We start from the raw sequence: 19,842 nt of genomic DNA on the forward strand, positions 1-19,842 counted from the left end.
GGGTCCATTGGGTCAAGTGTACATTATAACAGGGTGACTGGGCCTAGTTTGAATGGCACTGCTTAGCATGGAATTCTGTGCTTACATTGTACACCCTGCTGCAGAGGCCAATTTCATTGATCTGCTTACTGGAAGCAAAGAATCGGCACTTAAGGAAGCAGGGAATTCTGCCCTTAAGTCAAGCACATTTCCCGGGGAATTTTGGCGTGTGCACACGCATACTCCATGTTACTAGTCATTCTACAAGAGGCTAGGCTTACAAGAGCGCATAAATTCAGCGCTTGTTGTGCAAGCGGAGAATGGTGATTGTAAGCGCAAAATTCGGCCTAGGCCATAGAATTACACACTTTTGAGGGTGCCGCAATCACAGAATTCTATAATAAGCAGTACAAACAGCAAGAGTCCTGTACGTGTTTGAATGTTGGGGTTGGGAACAATTATCTAATGACTTACTTGTTGAGTTCGGACTGTCGTGCTTTTCTCTCCTCACTAGGCATGATGTCAGGGCAGTCACATGTCCTAGTCACATGATCTGAGAGGATTCACATAAGGATAAACCTCACGCTAGCCGTCCCTCTTAAAAAGTTCTAGTGTAAACTGTCGTCGGTTGCATTTACAAGCAGCATTGGAGATCCAAAAAGTTGGCCAGCAGTCTTTTAGTTACAATTTCTGTAAGAAAAGAAAGACATAAGTAAAATATTTGACTCTGCAGAATCGACTGATGTCTTTTGCCCGTTTCACAACAGGTGCCTCTTAAAAAAATAAATTGGGCATATATTCTTTTACATCTCTTTACAAGTCTACGTAGCACAAAAGGTTACCTACAGTGTACATGTACATAGTTCAGAAAATTCTTGGAAAGCAGAAATGAGGCAAATGTGAAAATGCCTATTTCACGCACAATCTAGTCCAGGACCGGTATCCTGCTAAATTGCGAGAAGCAGAAATTTGTCAAGCCATATTCGCGACTCATACAAGCAACTCTGCAAAAGGCCAGTGGAGTTCACCAAACAATAAGGTTATCTTTTAAAGGTGAGTTTTCAATATTACGATAGTGATTTGTATTGTGACATCACACTTTTCTTAGCAGTTCAGATTGATACACAGTTAAGATCTATCTTAGCTCTTTGTGAAATTGGCCTCAGGTCTCGACAGAGGCATTTTGTGTGGCTTATTTTTCCTGAGTACTACTCCATGCCCTAGATTTGACCCATTCCTGGGTTCGTTCACTGAGGCAGTCGACTGACGATGCACAAAACATTCTACGCTTGCCTGCGTTCCCCCAGGGTTCTCTTACAAACTTTCTGTCAAAACATTTCATTGATATTTTTTATTCAGTGAAAAAAATGGTTAAGCTTTTAAACCAAACTAGCCAGACGGAACCAATGATATTGTAACCAGGCCTTAGAAATTCATTTACCTATTAGTCCTTTAACTTTTTGCAAATTCAGGTTTGATCTTACTTTCACAGGCCACTGACAACCATTTACAAAAAGGGTCTTTGGAGAGAGCATAATAATTCACCCCCTGTCGTGACAAAATTGAGAAAAACCAAACAAATCGTTAGTACTATAGAGGTAGATCAAAGAGCATGATTTCTTTACGTCTGAAAAACATCAGCTGTTTTTTTCGGCCAAGCAGAAAAAAAATATATATATATATAAATTGAGTTCAGATGAAAAACATCAGCACAATTTTTCATCTCCTAACTGTGTACAGAATTTTGTGGCAAAACCACAGAGAAAACAGTTTGTTAGAAAATGCTGTTTTAAAGGCCAAGATTAACAGTTTGGCAGGAAATTTAAAAAACAGTACAGTGAGTGCCAGGGCTGCATACTACTAAGGAGTTGAAAGGGTCTCTGGGAGTGGAAAACTGAATACATCGGAGTACGATTTGTTAGTTGGTTTTATAGTTGGTTTACCTCTCAAAGTAAGGGCTATAGAACAAACTCAAATGATGAGCAGTTTTTTACAATTTTGGCCCAGATACAGTCCTTCATTGTACAAGGGCAAGGCAGATTTAATGGGTGAAACTTTAGTTTCTAGTGGAACATCTCAAGGGGCATCTCAAGAGTCCTATGTAGTTCACAGAGCTGCTTTAAAGCCATTGGACACTTTCTTAACAAAACAAAACATAACTTACAGGGTTTACAGAAGGTAATGGTGAAAGACTTCCCTTGAAATATTATTCCATGAAATGCTTTACTTTTTGAGAAAACATTAAAACAATTATCAATTCTCGATATCAAGAATAACGGATTTATTTAAAACACACGGCGAAACGTGCAGAAACAACAGTTTTCCCGTTATTTTCTCCCGACTCCGATGACGGATTGAGCCTAAATTTTCACAGGTTTGTTATTTTGATATGTAAGTTGTGATACACGAAGTGCGGGCTTTTGGCGGTACTGTTTACCGATGTTGTGCGATTGCTTTAAAGCAGAAAAGGTAGCTAACTGCTAAGCAACCTATCAAATTAAGCTCACACAAATACGGTTACACAAACAAAATACAATAGCATGTGTACCATCATGACTGGTGGTATCCTGCTTATTTTTGCTCAGCAGATAACTGCTGCTGAAGTAGCGAAAATGGGCCAAGGGATATGGAGTTTACGGTTTCTTTACCTGTCTACGTGTATAATCATATTTGTACACATCAAGTCCAAAATGTAAGTGTGAAATTTGACCATTTAACCCACAATTTTCTTTCACTCCCCATCCTTGGGTCAATCATTTTTATAGCCTGTCAAACAGATTGACCAAAAAATTTCTGCACTGTTGCTCCATAAAAAAAGTCCTTTCTCTATACGGTTGCTTTAAAACCTATATTGACCAAGATCACTTACAGCCCCAGGTGAGCAGTATTGTCCTGTCTTTGTCACTTTAAACAGTGGAATCAATTTGCAGGGGATTACACGTTTGACTTTGAACTGCTGAAGGGACCTGACGCTGTACTTGTTGACAATTTGTAACTGTCTTGCAACAGTGCTGTTAACCTTGCGTAGTAATGGAAGTTATCAGTCAACTTGTTTACAAATGCGGCAACACCAAGGGTGCGAACAAAACAATATATTTAGGTCACTTTTCAGAAAGCTTTGTGCAGAAAAATTTGTTAAAACTTGAACTTGTTGGACCATGGAGGTGTTTCTAGCGACCTCGATGGTTGGACAAAAGGTTGTCTAAATAAGTGTGTTTATAAACCTCGTTTTTAACCCCCTTAGAGGCAATGGACACATATTTAGGTAGATGTCAAAGACCAGTATTCTCACTTGGTGTATCCCAACATATGCATAACAAACCTGCAAAAAATAATTAACGGCCTGATGTTTCGACCCTAGCAGAGTCTTTATCGAAGGCTAAATGACAACACAACAAACATGAACAGGTAACCTGTGAAAAATTTGGGTTCAATTGGTCATCAAAGTTGCAAGAGGATAATAAAAGACAAAACACCCTTGTTGCACAACTTCAATGTGGACTTTCAGATTCATAACAAACGGTTTCAGGCTCGAGAAATTCCCAAGAACTACATAGTGTACAATAATGTTACTTCATCATAGGGAGCCGCTTCTCACAATGTTTTATCATGGAGGAAACTATCAACAGCTCTCCATTGCTCGTTACCAAGTAAGTTTTTAGGCCAATAACTATTTTGAATAATTACCAATAGTGTCCAGTGCCTTTAAATCTGGAAGTGATACAGACTTCCATAACCAAATGAAAAAGAAAACTCCTGGATAATAATTCCCAAAAGCAGATGGCTGCAATGTGAATTAAACTGTCAATAGAAACAATGTAAACATGGGACACTCCTTGCGTATTATCACCTGAGCCAAAGTAAATAAAGACTGTGTTGCAATGGTATTCCTTCTGTTTAAGGAACTGTGTCAATAATCGACAAATCAAACAGTTGGACTCTGTATAATAACCATAGAGTTGGGGTATCTAGCCAGCAAGCTTGATGCTTTGTCCTCAAAAAGGCAGGGGCACCAAGGTGTTTTCTCTCTTTCAAAGGGCACCTCTGTGAGCTGTGAGGATATTGTGAATTTCTATTGGAACAGTTCAAGTGGCACCAAAGCAATGAACTTGGGGAAATTGATATTATTGCCTCCCTGTGAAGAATCAGGCGGAGCCGGTACAAATAAATTGGATGGTCTGGAATAAGGGACTGCATGGATCTCCCAGGATTTTTGTAAATTTTTTGGGGATTCCGGATGCAAATCTTGCCAAGTCTTTGCAAAGTTTGACAAATTGAATTGAGATGAATTTGATGTGTTATTTGAGTTTAGTACATGAATACTATGCTTCAAGGCACAATCTGTGAGCTTTGTTAGTGATTGATGTAAAACAAATCATTAAAACAATTCATTAGAAACTTAAATCTTGAAAAACAAAAGTTTGTCAAACTGTTTGAGAATCAACAAATCGATCGAAAAAATCCTGTGTTGTGCCGATATGCTACATGTAGTTTGCGTATTTGGAGAATCCTAGAATGTATACTTTTGGTATACATATGTTGGGATGAGTTCGGGCAGCCAGTGGCCATGGCCAGAATGCCAGAAAAACAACTTCTTCAACACCATCATTACCATAGCTTTGTATGGGCTCTGTTTACTAGTCGACGTTGCAGACTGACTACAGTGCAAGAGCCTTAGGATTCAATGCAAAAGATAGCTAATCGCCTGACATTTCAATACAAGCAGAATCCTTCTCCAAGGCTACATGTTGTCAAAATGACAACACAAAACACAGAGTATGTAAACAGGTTTAAACTATGAGGTCGTTCACACGCCGTACTAAAGTTGGTCTAAGTCCACTTAGACCGGTTCGGGTTCAACTTTTGTGCGTGTGAACGCAAATAAAGTTAGACCGGATCGGGTTTAAACCCCAAAACTTAAACCGTCCAGCGAGGCGGTCTAAGTCTAAACCGGTTCGGGTTTATCTTTTAACACTGCGTGTGGACAGAATGACATCCGGTTTTAACTCACAACGGACGACCCATTGTGTGGTTCAATGCACATGCCCGGGACCCGGAGTGCTTGTATACGGTTTCTGTTGCCTCTGATGCTGAAAAGCACCGAGTATTTATATTACTTTCTTGCCGCTTACCGAGTTGGCGAAACCCTCTCGATCAGTGTATGCAGTTTAACACAGGCCCACGCCCATGATTTATTAAATTTTGAAACAAAATTATATTATCCAAGCTTTTTTTGTTGAGTGTCCTACAATAAATTGAAACTGTTTTCCATGCGTATACTACGAGCGCAGCGAAGAAGCATATTTTGTAATGCTTCTCATCACATGTAGAGCGCTGCCATCCCATAGTGATCACTCTCTGATATCCCATAGTTACCATCACCGATCCCGTGGATGTGCCTTTCTATTGCCGTCACCGTTACTAGCGTGCTGTACTTTCAATCTAGGAGAATGAACTGCAGTGGGCGCGAGGCTGTGTTTAGGGGAAATTCCCTACGCCAGCAATATCACCACGTTGTTGGGAAGTTGGGAAAATACTGCAAAGTACATGAATTTACGTAACTTGCACGTGTGTAGTTGTGTTTATGAACGAATCGGAATAAAAATCGCGGCACCAGCTTTTGAGAGATCGCAACTTCCAATCGATTGAAGTACAAACTAAAAGTATTTATTAAATCGGAAACAGTGGTATAAAACAAAACACACAAATGAAACGTGTTCTGTTTCATGGAATATGGACAATATTTTGGTGAGTTTTCTCGGCGGTTTGTATCAATATTTTGTTTGTTTAAAAAAAAAAATTTTCGAGTAGTGTTCATGTTTGTTTTAAGTGCCCATATCCTCCCAACGGTAAAACTGTTACCGCGTTCGATTGAGCCATTTGTATCCAATAATTATGCCCTGTCAGATCATCCAGGGCATGGGGCACTCAGTATCTCGGCATACTCGGTGCGTGAATCTGATGAATAAAACCGGATGTTAGAGCGACGGGGTCGCGTCTACTTTGACCTCTTAAAACCGAAGATAAACCGGATCGGGTTTAACTCTGTGCTGTCTGAACGCAATGGGTTTTTATTTTTACGACCACCCCCCGCTGCTCGTAAAAGTTAGACCGGTTCGGGTCTAAGTTAGTACGCTGTCTGAACATACCCTATGTGTATAAAAAGGGGAGGGTTGACAATGGCGAGATCTATCATCACTAGGCACACAAAAGCTATCATCTATGGCATTCCCAGGGTAAAGACATCCAAAGTTATTTGACAACTCAAGAACTTTACAACCAGTGGAATATTCCTCATTAAAATGTAGATTTTTGTTATTGGCATAGTAAGTACACATTCTTAGTACTAGTAACTTGCTCTATGGTCAAATTTACAACATAAAATTTTTACTACTGTGTAATAGAAAACAATAAAATGTTTCTACAATGTATAATGGTGTAGGCTACACTACAGTAAAAGTCAGTTTAATTCCCCTTAAAAAGTTGACAAGGCCATTATTTGTACAGTTCTTTGGTAAATGGAACCATACAACATACCATCTAGTTGTACCTTGAAAAGTTATGCTTTAAGATTGTTGCCTAGATACGGTACACAAGTTGATCTACACTGAAGGCAACAACAATTGCACATTTAATCTTTTTCTGAATGGTACTAAGGTAAAAACTCTGCACACAGTATGAACAAAACTGTTGAGTTTTGTGGTCTTAACAAAATGCAAAGTGTTTTTAAAACAAATGATTGTGTTGTAAAGTCCTACACTACAAACAACCACTTGTCAAACTACTCGCTCATGTCTTTGGTCAAACCATCCAGGTCCATTTTTTCAACGACACAGAAAAACCCCAGGAATAATAGCATTTGAAGATTCCACAAATCATCACTGCTAATTTTTGATTGAAAGCTAGCCTTGCTCAAGGCAGTCGTATTATTCACTACGAAAAGACCCCGCTGTAAACCCACCCGTATACACTGTGCGTGGTGTGTGCAGTCACACCGCACGACCCACCCGTATACACACTGTCACATCGTACAACTACTGTGCACACAAGTCATCCGCACTCATAAACTAATCGCATGCGGAGGCGGACGCATGCAGATAGTGTATTGGGGCATCGTGTCATGCGATGTGGCTACACACATTTTATGCACAGTGAATACGGTTGGGTTTTTATACAGCGGCGGTCCGTTTTTCGGAGTGAACAATTCGACTGCCTTGAGCAAGGCTAATTGAAAGTGTATGAACAATGTCTCAAAAACTGGCATATAGTGGGTTTCCTTTCCTGCAGATCTCGGAAAGAAAGCACTGTGTTAAAACACCACTTTAAACCAAGTTAATAAATACTTCCATTTCATGATTTGGTTTGCTCCGACTCATGCACGCCAAGCAATGCGTCTTAAACTGTGTTCCCAATTGGACTTTTTGGGGTTGTTACACAGTACTGCGACTGCAGAATGGCAAAATTAAATCGAATGTCCCTGTCAACTTACCGCGACCGTGACGTAAAACCAACAGACCGAAAGAGAACAGCTCCGCGCTGTAAACCCTGCAACCGCGCTATAAAACATCATGGAATATAAGTCCAGGTGGGAACGCACGGTAGAATTACACCATACACCAAAGACTGAAAGAGAACAGCTCCACGGTGTAAACCCTGCGACCGCGCTATAAAAAATCATGGAATATAAGTCCAGGTGGGAACGCACGGTAGAATTACACCAAAGCCAGTCACGTTTGAAACTTTCCGCGTGGCAGCGGAAGAAAAAGTCCAATGGGAACATGGATTAAGTCTCGCCTAGTATGTGTCAGAAATTTAAAGGCAGAAGAGAAGAACTTACCACTGAACAATAAAGAATCAACAAATCGACCGAAGAGATTCTGTGTTGTGCCGATATTAGGCCTGGGCGAATAATTCGAATATCCGGTTAATGGCGAATAGGTTTTCCTATCCGTAACCGCGAATGCCTTTTTTTTCTTAACCGGATATCCGCATAGGGCGCGAATAGCTATTTATAAACCGGATAGTTCTGTAATTACAACCAAGTAACCGGATATTCTTTAATATCCGAATATCCGCGGACGTCGGGCGACAACTGACATGAATGTTTTGTCTGAATCCTAATGAAACTTCTATTAAGACAGCATAAAACAGCATAAATTAAGTATTTAACTATGCTCACCTCCGTGAAGAGTCAAAACAATGACATTTCTGACGTAATTTGTTCAAAGATTACAAAAGTTTTCCTTCACGTAGAGTCATCCACGATCAAAAGAAAAAGCAAATCGCCATCTTTAAATTAGATCCGGTCATTTTTATGAATGAACCGAGTGACACTGTCTAAAACTAATATCAATCCGCCCAGAAGATCTCATTCACGAACGAACAGCGCCCTCTAGCGACAAAAAAAATATTTTTCTAAATATTCTTTTATTTTTATTTTTTTTATAGCGCCCTCTAGCGGCGAAAAAAACTATTCGAATATCCGGTTAATTTCGGATAGTTGGCCAGCGGTATCCGAATAACAAAATTTCACTATTCGCCCAGCACTAGCCGATATGCTACATGTAGTTTGCGTATTTGGAGAATCCTAGAATGTATACTTTTGGTATACATGTTGGGATAGGTTCGGGCAGCCAGTGGCCATGGCCAGAATGCAACGGAAGAAAAAGTCCAATGGGAACATGGATTAAGTCTCGCCTAGTATGTGTCAGAAATTTAAAGAGAAGAACTTACCACTGAATAATAAAGCATGCCATCACAGTATAATCCAACATTGATTGGTTAAGACACCAGCCACACACTATCTAATGATCAACAGCTCTCTCCTAATGTTCCACAGGTAGAAATTCAGTGCTCCACAACATCAGAATGGACAGATGGTAATAAAGTATCTTGAATGTAACTACATGTATGACTTGTTGACTCCTGATAGCACACAACTAAAGAATGGTGCTACTCTTCTGCCCCTATTCCAACATGCCTACTTGACGACCCTCTCTCATCACAAAAATGACTCGACTACCAAGAAACCCCACTAAGTAAGAGCCACCCCTGACAAGAAACCCAAAACACCCATTGAGAGTCAGTGAAGTGACTGGTTGTAATGAGGCTGAGGTGACACCACCGTAGACCCTGATCACTGGGTGACTGTCCCATGAACAGGGAGGGAACAAAAGTCGCCCAACAATGAGGGCTGCTGAATTACCCTCCTATGGTATCAATGCACCCAAATGGATCGAACAACAGGTTAGGGTTTTTCAGAGTAGCTGATCCTGCAAACTGTGTACAAATTCTTCATTCATTGTATGCCAGTCAATAAAAGAGACTATGGGTGAATGGTACATGTAGCTTCATGTAAACCCTCCCCCCTCACTTTCTTCCGACCTATGTGCTTTTTGGCACGTCCTCCACACCTTGGGCACAATGTGCATCTTTCCTTTTCTTAAAAAAAATTGTCAACAAGGATGAATGACTTGGGTGGTAGTGACGTATGTACGACATACTGTACATACCATAGAGCAAGTAAACATGTTTTGTAACACCTTGTTCAAAAAGGAATGTGCAATTCACTTCATAGTTGGGTTAATTTGAATCAAGATTAAACCGAGCGTGAAACACTACAGCGGGGAAAAGTTCAACTTGAATGAGAACATTAATATTTATAATAATACAGCGCACTACAAAGAACATTATCCGGAGTTAATGATGCAACATGAGTAGGTTCGGTTTCGTAGAATTTCCTTTCTCCATGGTAGAATGTACTTCGCAAAAACAATAAACAATCCCACTAGAGATTTGTGAAATTCTCAGCTGAGTCAAAAACAGCTGTATCTAGTTCCTAATTGCAGGGGCACCAAAAATGCACTGGACCAGTTATTTTACAACTTGGCCACAACCTCAAACCATAGTGCAAAGAGTCAAACTTTTGTACACGTACAAGACCAGCAACTGAAGATCATAAAAGGTGGATTGTCCTCATGATCTTAGCAGGGTCCAATTTCATGGCTCTGCTTACCGCCGAATTCTGCGAGTCTGATAACTATTCTCCCCGCCCTTTCTGTGCAAGTGCAAAATTTCTGCCGCAGCTGTATAAGCGACGAATGCCTATTATACACTGTACACGCAGTAACGTGGAGTAACACGAGCATTTAAAGCCAAAATTCCCCATTTACCCGTGAAATATGCTTGGCCTACATGTACATAAGTGCAGAATTCTCTGTTTCCGCAAGCACCGATTCATTGCTTACAGTAAGCAGAGCCATGAAGTCGGGCCCTAGCCTGTACATGGCTCTAATTTTACACTGGACCGCAGACCTGGGCCAGTGATTTCAGCAGTGGGGCCAGTAAAATAACGACTGGACTTTGCATACCTTTCCAAACCCGCAATGGACTTTTTCTTCCGCTGCCATGCGGAAAGTTACAGTGACTGGCTTCCGGCCTATTAGTTAAGTATTATACTATAGTACATCACAGTTGCAGTAAGTTGAAAGGGAGGCATTTTACCATGCGTCCCCACTGATTTTAATTTTGTCATTCTACAGAAAAGTCTTGGTATTAAAAAAAAAAAAAAAAAAAAACTTACTTAGGAGCACAGCTTCAAAAACAAATAAAGATGCGCTTTGTGATGCCCATACAGTGTAGATAAAGCATTATAAGTGAATTGCAATTATTATTATTTTTAATATTGATTATCAGACTTGAGTTCTGAGAGTGTAGTTTTCAATAAACTGAAGCCCTGGATTGTTCGATAGTGTGAGGCTTTCCAGCAATGTGATTCCCTTATATACAGTTCAAAGAGAAATTAAAAAGTCTGTGAAGTGAAAGATCGCTGATTACTGAACTGACACTAGCACCTGTCACGATGGCTCAGCCTTGAACAAATTAGCCTTTTAAGCGAAAATAAATTATGCCTTTACAGAAGAATAATGCAATCATGATTGAAACCAGTAGGGGGTGGGTGTAGATGTAGATAATGGATTGATTTCTCAGAATATTGCTAGGTGTGAACGACGACGGTAGTGTCTGATCACAGTGTACTTATTATTTTCACAAGTTTTTGAAAAATTTGGGGTTTAAATTCAGGGTTGGAATTTAAAATCATACAAATATTTAAAATCCATTTCACAATTTTTCTCCCTACATGACAGTGAAACAAATATGAGACCTTCCTTTTCTCAGGCATGATATTTGGTCCTTGGAGAAAAGAAGGAAAATTTTATCAAGTACAAGGGCTGAATACACAAGGTGTAGGCTCTAAAATACTTTCCAGGCCAAATTAATAATAATTTTTCAGATTTTTCTGCAGGTAAAAAAATTAGAAAACAGAATTAAGTTGGAAAATATCATGCTTTTTTGCTTTAGAATGTTAGCCCCAGACACTATCCAAGTGAGAACAATATTGACATCCATTCTGTTGGTTGCATGTATTTCACTTTTCACTTATTTCAAAAAACCACAACACACAAAACAAGAGTCGCCAAACAAGGTCGTATCCCACCCTGGTCTCCGACAACTGTTGTACTATGTTCAAATTTCACACGTAGGCATGTGCAACCGTGCATTTAAGCTTGTTAGTTATGAACACGCACAAACTACTCCACATATTCAATAAAAGGCTGTTGAGGAACACATGGCCTCCACTGGTTTACACCTTTTGTTGACGATCACCATGGCAACTTTTCAGGAACCGGCAAACTATTGAAAAACCAGTTGAACCCATTCTGAACAATCAAAAATCAGGGGGTTTGAATGGGGTTTGAATGCCCATGACGGATTTGGTTTTGTGAATTCACTGAATTGTCCTGCCAGATAAATCCTGAAAAGTCACCTACATGTACTAAAAAGTGTTGTTCAAAGACAAATGTATGTGTAAACTTTTGGTGAACTTTTTCTGATTTCTTTGTCAGCGTTTGGTTTTTTGTTCCCGCTTGGTTTTCCGTTTAAAGGTAACTTTGGTTGAATTGGGGGAAACTCTCAGCGATGAATACGTTCACAACAGCATAAGTTTTGTGGGGCCATTAAGAATAGTCAAAATTACAAATGTCTGGATTTTTTTTTAAATTGTTGATGAGTTGGTCAAAAGACATTTTTATCTAAAGACAACACTTAGTAATATTACTCTGTGTTGTTTTTTAGATAAAAATTTAACAAACATAAAGACCCAATTGGTCATAAAGGCAAGGTTAAATCATTCCTGACTAATGTATTAAGCCAGGAAAAGCCATTGGAAACAAGTTAAACCATAAAACACAACGTTTATTTTTTCATTACCTAAACATATCACCATGTCAGGTTTTCCTTTTCCCCCAAAAATACAATACAATACAATACAATTCAATACAAGAATGTTGGTTTTTCCTTTCCCCCAAAAAACAAGTTGAACCATAAAACAATGCAAATTTTCCTTTCCCCCCATAAACCACATATTTGTACAATAAAAAACACTTTCAGCTTTTCCTCCCCCCCCCCCCCAAACAAGATAAACCATTTATATCACACTAGCTGTTTTTCCCTTCCTGCAAGTGGAACCATAAAACACAATTTTCATTTTGTCATCACAGCGCTCACTATAAATAATAACGGCCAACACCCAAGATTGATAGCTAGTGATATTATCAGCACGTTCCAAGATCTCTACTCTATCCAATGCCCCTACAGGGAAAGTGTGAAAATTCAACCTGGGACAACTACTGGCAATTAATCTGTATCTCCAAACTCCATGTCACTGTGTCTTCACCAGCTGACAACCAACATGCTCAGTTTGAATTACGACAAACTGAAAATTACTGACGATGGTACAGACAGTGTCCGTAATTTCTTTTTAAAAGGAAAAGTACACAGGATTGAAGTCCTGATGTTTCACGGAGGCAACAAAGGCGATTGTCTCCTGCCTCCATGCCCTCTGCCTTGGTGCCCTTAAAATGCTCCAGTAGAAATTTTCTCAAAGGGTGCCCTTTACCAAGGAGAAAATGCCTTGGTGCCCCTGCACTTTCAAAAAAGAGGCATACACTACTGCAGGCCAGGAATTGTAAATAAGTATTGTATTATTTGCTATTTATTTAAATAAGCCATGTCAACAGCATATTTGAAGAAGAAATACAAAAGACTGAGGACGACTTTAAATATGGTAAAGAGTCGAATTTGATAACTGAAAACAAATGATTAGTGCCAACTATCTGGAAGCGTGCTACATGTAGTTGTTGAGTTTACAACAGCTCCAAACCTTCAGAGAAATCTTCCCATGAACCAGAAGTGCAGTCAAAGTCGAGAAAATAGCAGAACCCACAAATCACTAAATATACAAAAAAATTAATTTAAATGTGGACACCTACATGTGTAATTAAAAAATCATGTGGTATTTTGGTAATTACCCCCAAAGAAACTTTAATAATTTTAGTTAAATGCTGAATTGTAATCATTTCAGTCAAAATATGTGCACTTGTATTTGAAACAATGCTTTTGATGTCTTTTTTTTTTTTTACAACTTTGAGGATCATAAAGAATTTACTCATTAAAAACCTACGATGAATCATTCCTATAAACGAGAGATTTATAGATTGCGATTTAGAAGTCCTTTCTCCCCATTGGATGGAATGAATAAATCAAGAGGAATGATGCACTGGTGAACTATTTATTTTCATTTCCTGAAGATAGTAAAATGTCAACCACAGAGAGTGAGAGAAGAAACGTGGTGATTGATTTTGTTCAAAACACTGCACTGACTGAAAAAAAGTACAATACAGGTGTCCGCTAGTGTATAGTGTCCACCTTTCTCACAACTAGCCAGTGACAATTGAATATAATGGAACTGCCTTTAAGGGTGGTTTTGAGAAGAGCCATAGGTGAGATACTGAACAATCTGCTCTGTCTTCAGGGGTCGATTTCACAAAGAGTTAGGAGATATACAAAACGTGTGGGTAGTCCTAAGTAAGAACGGGTAACTTGCACTAACTCAAGATAAGACTAGTCTTAAAGCCATTGGACCCTTTCGGTACAGAAAAAAAAAAAAAAAGTTCACAGATTTACAAATAATTTACAGGGTTTACAGAAGGTAATGGTGAAAGACTTCTCTTGAAATATTAGTCCATGAAATGCTTTACTTTTTGAGAAAACGGTAAAACAATATAAATTCTCGTTAACGAGAATTACGGATTTGTTATAAACACATGTCATGACACGGCGAAACGCGCGAAAACAGGAGTGGGTTTTCCCGTTATTTTCTCCCGACTCCGATGTCCGATTGAGCCTAAATTTCCACAGGTTTGTTATTTTATATATAAGTTGTGATACACGAAGTGTGGGACTTGGACAAAACTGTTTACCGAAAGTGTATAATGGCTTTAACTCTTTGTGAAATCCACCCCAGGAGAGATAATGATTTAGCTCCACAAAGGATTTTAGCTTATACGTTAGTTCAGTATACCAAAAAGTGCTCGTCTGGTATACAAATTTTTTAGAGGTTGGGACTTAGATTTACTAAATGCTTTTACTGGTGAAATTGTATATTTTTGAACTTGACCTCTGTCTATTCACAATGTAAACAGGCATTCACAGTGTGAACATGACCTTAGGAAGTAAACGGCAAAGGTCAACAGTAACATCATACAGCATACTAAACCACATTACTCCTGATTTACGTGACAAAATATTATTAATTTTTTTTAGAACTGACACTCTTTGTTTTTAGATCAACTTCGGGAAAAAGAAAACCCTAAAATTTTAGGAACTAATAATAAAAAGTATATTATTAGCTAACATGATTCAATCAAGCAATTTTGCATCTAGGGAGCAAAACATCAGCAAATAGACTAAACATGTTGTGAACAAATTGTGAACTGATTGTCCCCAACAAAGATATTGACAAAATAGGGATAGCTCAGTTGGTAGAAGGGCAAGTCATAAAAAATCTGAAGGTAATTGGTTCGAGTCCTACTCTACTCAATTTTTCTTAGTTCGACCCCAAGCCCAAATCATGAATAAAATTGACTTAGCTAATGATGATTTATTGGGAGGTAAGCACTAGCAACTGAGACAATTTGTGTAGCATTTTTCCACACTGCTCAAGGCAAATCGTCCACCTACATTCCACCAGTTCCCTGTAACCCAGTAGTGTCACCCTTGGGTGGTTACCACTTAATGATCTCATTCAGGGCAGGAGCAGGTTGGCTTTTTGAACTCCACTCAACTCTGCAATACCGAGTCCCTGGGTTTTTCTGGGGTTTTATCAAAAGCACAATTGAGACCAGTTTGGGGTTGTTGTTTTATTCGCAGTAGGAGGTATGATTTATAAAAACCACAAACTTTATGATAAATGGGCTGGCTGTGTGGAAAGTGTCTACTGTACAAAGGATAGGAACAGGGCAAAATAATGGGCAGTCTATTCTCCGTTATGGGGATGGTGATAGACTGGGTTCACAGTTCACATTTTAACTTTCTTACAAAAAAACAGCGGGTGGGCAAAAAAAAATTAACTTTTTTTTTAAGGGTTGGTCAGGGCCCAACCCCAAAGTCATTCTGTGACTCTAGAATGGAATATATTAGCTTGTTGGTTTTTAAAATGATATTTAATTAAACATGTTGGTATAGGAAATTGCCTTTATGTACACACAGTCAACATTCATTTTTTTCTACCATGTATAGACCAATCCCTACAGTTTGAATTATACACACAGTACATATTTTTTAGAAGTGGATCTTTCAAAAGCACAGACACTTGTTTCTTTACTTTAAAAGAAGTTTGCATTATGTAGTGAACACAATTCAATTCACAACTGTAACTAAGATTTGGACAGGAAGTCTACAAAACAGAATAATAAGAGCTAAGCTTAATAAGAGCTGAACATCTTTTTAACATTGACAAATTTCACTTGCTAAAAATGTTGAAACAAAAATTAATCCACAAAAATACTGGTTCTTTTTAGAGGACAAAATACACTGTTTCATTTCACAGACCAGAGTATTATCAAAACACTCCCAAACATAAACAAAATAACACAACTCAATTTATCACCTGTACGCCCAACTCATAACAAACGCAACATTTATTGAACCTTTATTTCTACAGATTTGGATATATTCACAAGTACATGTAGTTAGGGTAAATAAAAGCACTTGATCAATACGCCTCATATAAAACTCCACAGTACAAAACCGCAGAGTTTCAGCAATCACACAAACACTTCACATTACGAGTATAAATTATCCAACCAAATCTGCAAAATTATACAATGGCAAACATCGCAATGTCCGTTTCAGAGTGACTCAACCACCTGTCTTTGTCAACCGGTGGAAAAATAAGTGGCGCAGTTTTAGTTTTTTTTATCTCAAGCAGTGGGTCCCGAACTTTGGACTCTACACTTTGCAATGCACACTGTTATTAAATTGGGCAAACAGGAGTTGAAGATCGTGGGGGAAAGAACTAGAGAGGGATACTGATAAAGTGCTATCAGGATCCTTTAGGTTACGTCCATTTTGCAGGGTAATTTGGAAGGATCTCTCTACTGATGAGATAACGATTGTTATCCACTTTGTTTGTTAATTGTTAAAGCATGGTAATCTGATGAGGTATGAGCTTAGAAACTCCACAAGATTTATGTTATCGTTGCCGGAAAATATCATACCGGATTTTAAATCACACAATTACTTTGTGTGATTTAATTGTTTTCAAACCAAAAATAAAAATATGTATTTGGTGAATTGCCAAAGGTTAGTTAGAATTAACCGACAGCACCCACAGCAATTGTTGTACCCTACACCGAGACTGAACCGCGATTAATAAAGGTGAACTTATGCAAATGAAACAAAAAAGAAGATTTCAAATCATATTGTAAGTTGCAAAGTTCCAATACCAACTTTCATTTTGCAGGCGCAAGGACGGCGCTTTAAGCATCAGGCAAGAAAGACCGAACAAGTCCGGCAGTCTTGTGTATTTCAATTGGTCTTTTTTTAAATATTTATTTTTTGATATTAAATACCCATTTGGAACAAATGAGATTTAAACAGTTCTTATTGAACTCTATATTTTGTTAGCTACCCACCAGCCTTCCCCAGAGCAGTCCAAACTTGCTGAACATTCCGAAACATTATAATTTATAATAATGATAATACAAATGTTCAATCTAAATCATTAAACGACAGGTGTCCCAAAGCTGCAATGCATCCATCCCACTCCAATTTCTAACGGTTGCCCCAAAAGACATGTTTCTACTTGTTCATGTATGCCCCCCACCCCCACCCTCATGACAGTACACACTAACCAGTCAGTATCAAATATTTACACTCATGCCATTTTTAACAAACCTTTAGGCCTAATGCACTTTGTACTTTTAAAACATCCAACAAAACTACTGTTTGTTATGAATTAATTATCATATAACAGTCCCACTGAAAACCTTCCCTCAGGATGTACAGCCCAAGGATTAGCAATCCGTTGGTCAATACCTACTGGCACTTTCACTCTTACAAAAGGGATACAAGAGAAGCCCCAATGGTCAACATGGGTATTGATTCTACATCTCAGGGTTTAAGCCTTGGGTGGGTGAAATCAAGCGGACATTGGTGCCCTTGTAATTTAGTTAAAGCCCGGTTTATTCTACCTTTCTTCTCTACAGTTCTACAACCCCTTTTCTTTTTACACTGATCTCGTTCTGATCCTTGCTCAAGTCACTTTCTAAGTAGATTAATGACGTCAACAGATGATGTCTGATTCAATAAACAAAAGAGAACAATATGTTTTACACTCAAGATGCCATGGGGTGCAGACACACAAGAACAAATTGTGACCCCCAGTCATCAATTAAGCCCCAAAACAAAGTTCCAGACTGTGGACAGTGGATATAATAGCAAGTTGAAACGTTGTCTATTTTATGTCAGATCCAAAACTATCCTCTTTGATGTTATAGAAAAAGAATCTTGCAAATTTGATTGGAATGCAGTGTTTATAATGTTCATTGTGCAATGTTGTCAAATAGATTTGCCACTTTTAAAAGTATTCTATGAAAACTTTTAGAAAGTTCACATTTTGTTCTGGCAAAAAGTTAACTGAGTGCCACTTTATTTTCTTGTGTTCAGAAAGGTTGAGAAAGGAACTGACACTTTGAACTACAATGTACCACAAAGCGTTAAACATGAACAATTTGCCTTTTTGTGTTTGTTGCATTTTACATTCATGTAGACCCTTTGTAAATTCCTCAACATGAATATTTTAAAGAGATAAATAGTGTCTAACATCCATTGTGTAATTGTCAAATCCCTAAAGTTCAAACTGGCAGCCAACAGTCACATGAAATTGTATTCCTTTTTACAAATGAAAGTAAATCAGGGTCAGGGTGTCAACTGTCCAACATGTCTGGGCTTGAATTACACCAACTCCTCATACACTGTTTGGCTCCAACCATCCATGCTCCAATATTAACAATGGAGCCATCAGTGTATCCTCAAGCATGGAGGTAGAAATTTCTACGTCCATGCTACAACTATGTCTAATCAGAGCTTAAAATACCTACTTGATGGAGTCCAGACATTTTTAGCATTAGGATGTAACCACACAACACAACTGAAAACACATCTGCTGTCTAGAATTTTTTTAATTAATATTAAAAAAAAAAAACTTTTTTGTTTGTTTACAAACTTCAACCAGCCTAAACATTACAAACACAAGAACACAATACGGATCCCACAATACCCCCAAAAAATAGTAGGCCAAATAGTTAATTTTTTAATTTATAAAGACAGGGTTTCAGTACATTTTCGGAACTATCATGGACTCATTGGATCATTTCTTGAAATTAAAGCCCTGCTTCTTTAATCGATCTTTAGATTAATACAAACAAAAAAGACAGCCACGTATTGAGTTGACTATTTATTAACCAAATCGAACAGTATTCCAGCTTTAATCTAGTTTCAGTTGAATAACATTTGTTAAAATTGTATTGAATTTACTTTTTAAAAGGGGTGTTAAAAAATTAAATTGCGCCATTGCAACGTATAATTTGCACTCCAAATACATTCAGCAGGACTTATCTTGACATAATCGCTTTCTTATTTGAATTCAGAATAAAGCACTAAAGAACTAAAAGCAATGTGGTCCGAAGAATAAGTGTAAACCTCAAAACAAAAACAGGGCAAAAACAGTCACTAAAGTCTGAACAACAAAATGATTTGAGTCATCATAGATTACACATGTAAACGTGTGTGATAAACTTCACAATTTCCATGAATGAAGCCTGTATTTGTGGACAAACAACCATGACATGCAAATATAAGATAATGAATACACCATTTTAGCACGACTACATGTACTTCTTTCACCGGCAAATAATTGCAGTTCCCCCGACGTCAACCAATTTTCTCGGGGTAAAAAAAAAAACGGTGTTCAGCGAGCCATGGAAGTGGCGTCCCTTGCAACGTATTCGTTTCTACACTCACCTTTTCTTCCTAATTTGAAGTCTCGTCTTTTCACGACCACTTTGCGGATCCTACAGCATGAAACTATCCTCAAAAAGCAATGTCAGCTATCAAAAATCCACCGAGATGAGAAGCCGGTGTACACCGGGAACTGACAATGTCATACAAGAAGACTTACTGCTTATTAAATAAAGTAGAATCGATGAATTTGGCTTAAGAATTCCCCACCATCCGGATCCTTTTCAGATGCAAATTACACTTTTCTGTCAATGACAACCGTCTGGTTCACAAACCGTAACTCTACGCAGACAATAACGGCTTATGTCGAGTTAAATATCAGACTAAACTAAACATTGGCATTAACCAAACGACAGAGGGCCCACGTCAAATGTTGTGCGCGGCAGCTGCACCTTTTTAGCAGACGACAAATCATGTTCAGAGACCATTTACACAAAAACA

The 19,842-nt window shown here is 38.4% G+C and overlaps 1 protein-coding gene across 3 annotated transcripts in view; it reads right to left on the reverse strand.

The window, feature by feature from the left end:
- The window catches only part of LOC139948867 (serine/threonine-protein kinase Nek10-like), a 53,063-nt gene extending 33,393 nt beyond the window's left edge, over positions 1–19,670 (reverse strand). For 2 of the 3 annotated variants that reach the window (XM_071947223.1, XM_071947221.1), the window contains exons 1-2: positions 19,405–19,670; positions 454–669 (exon numbers count right to left, since the gene is read on the reverse strand). In XM_071947223.1, the coding sequence (XP_071803324.1) occupies positions 454–497 (44 nt within the window). In that variant the 5' untranslated portion in view covers positions 498–669; positions 19,405–19,670. Of the gene's footprint in view, positions 1–453; positions 670–8,712; positions 9,091–19,404 lie in introns of those variants that run through there. The other variant, XM_071947222.1, reaches the window with a different exon arrangement.
- Positions 19,671–19,842: the final 172 nt, after the last annotated feature.

Source organism: Asterias amurensis, chromosome 16 (genome assembly GCF_032118995.1).
Source record: "Asterias amurensis chromosome 16, ASM3211899v1".
NCBI lineage: Eukaryota > Metazoa > Echinodermata > Asteroidea > Forcipulatida > Asteriidae > Asterias > Asterias amurensis.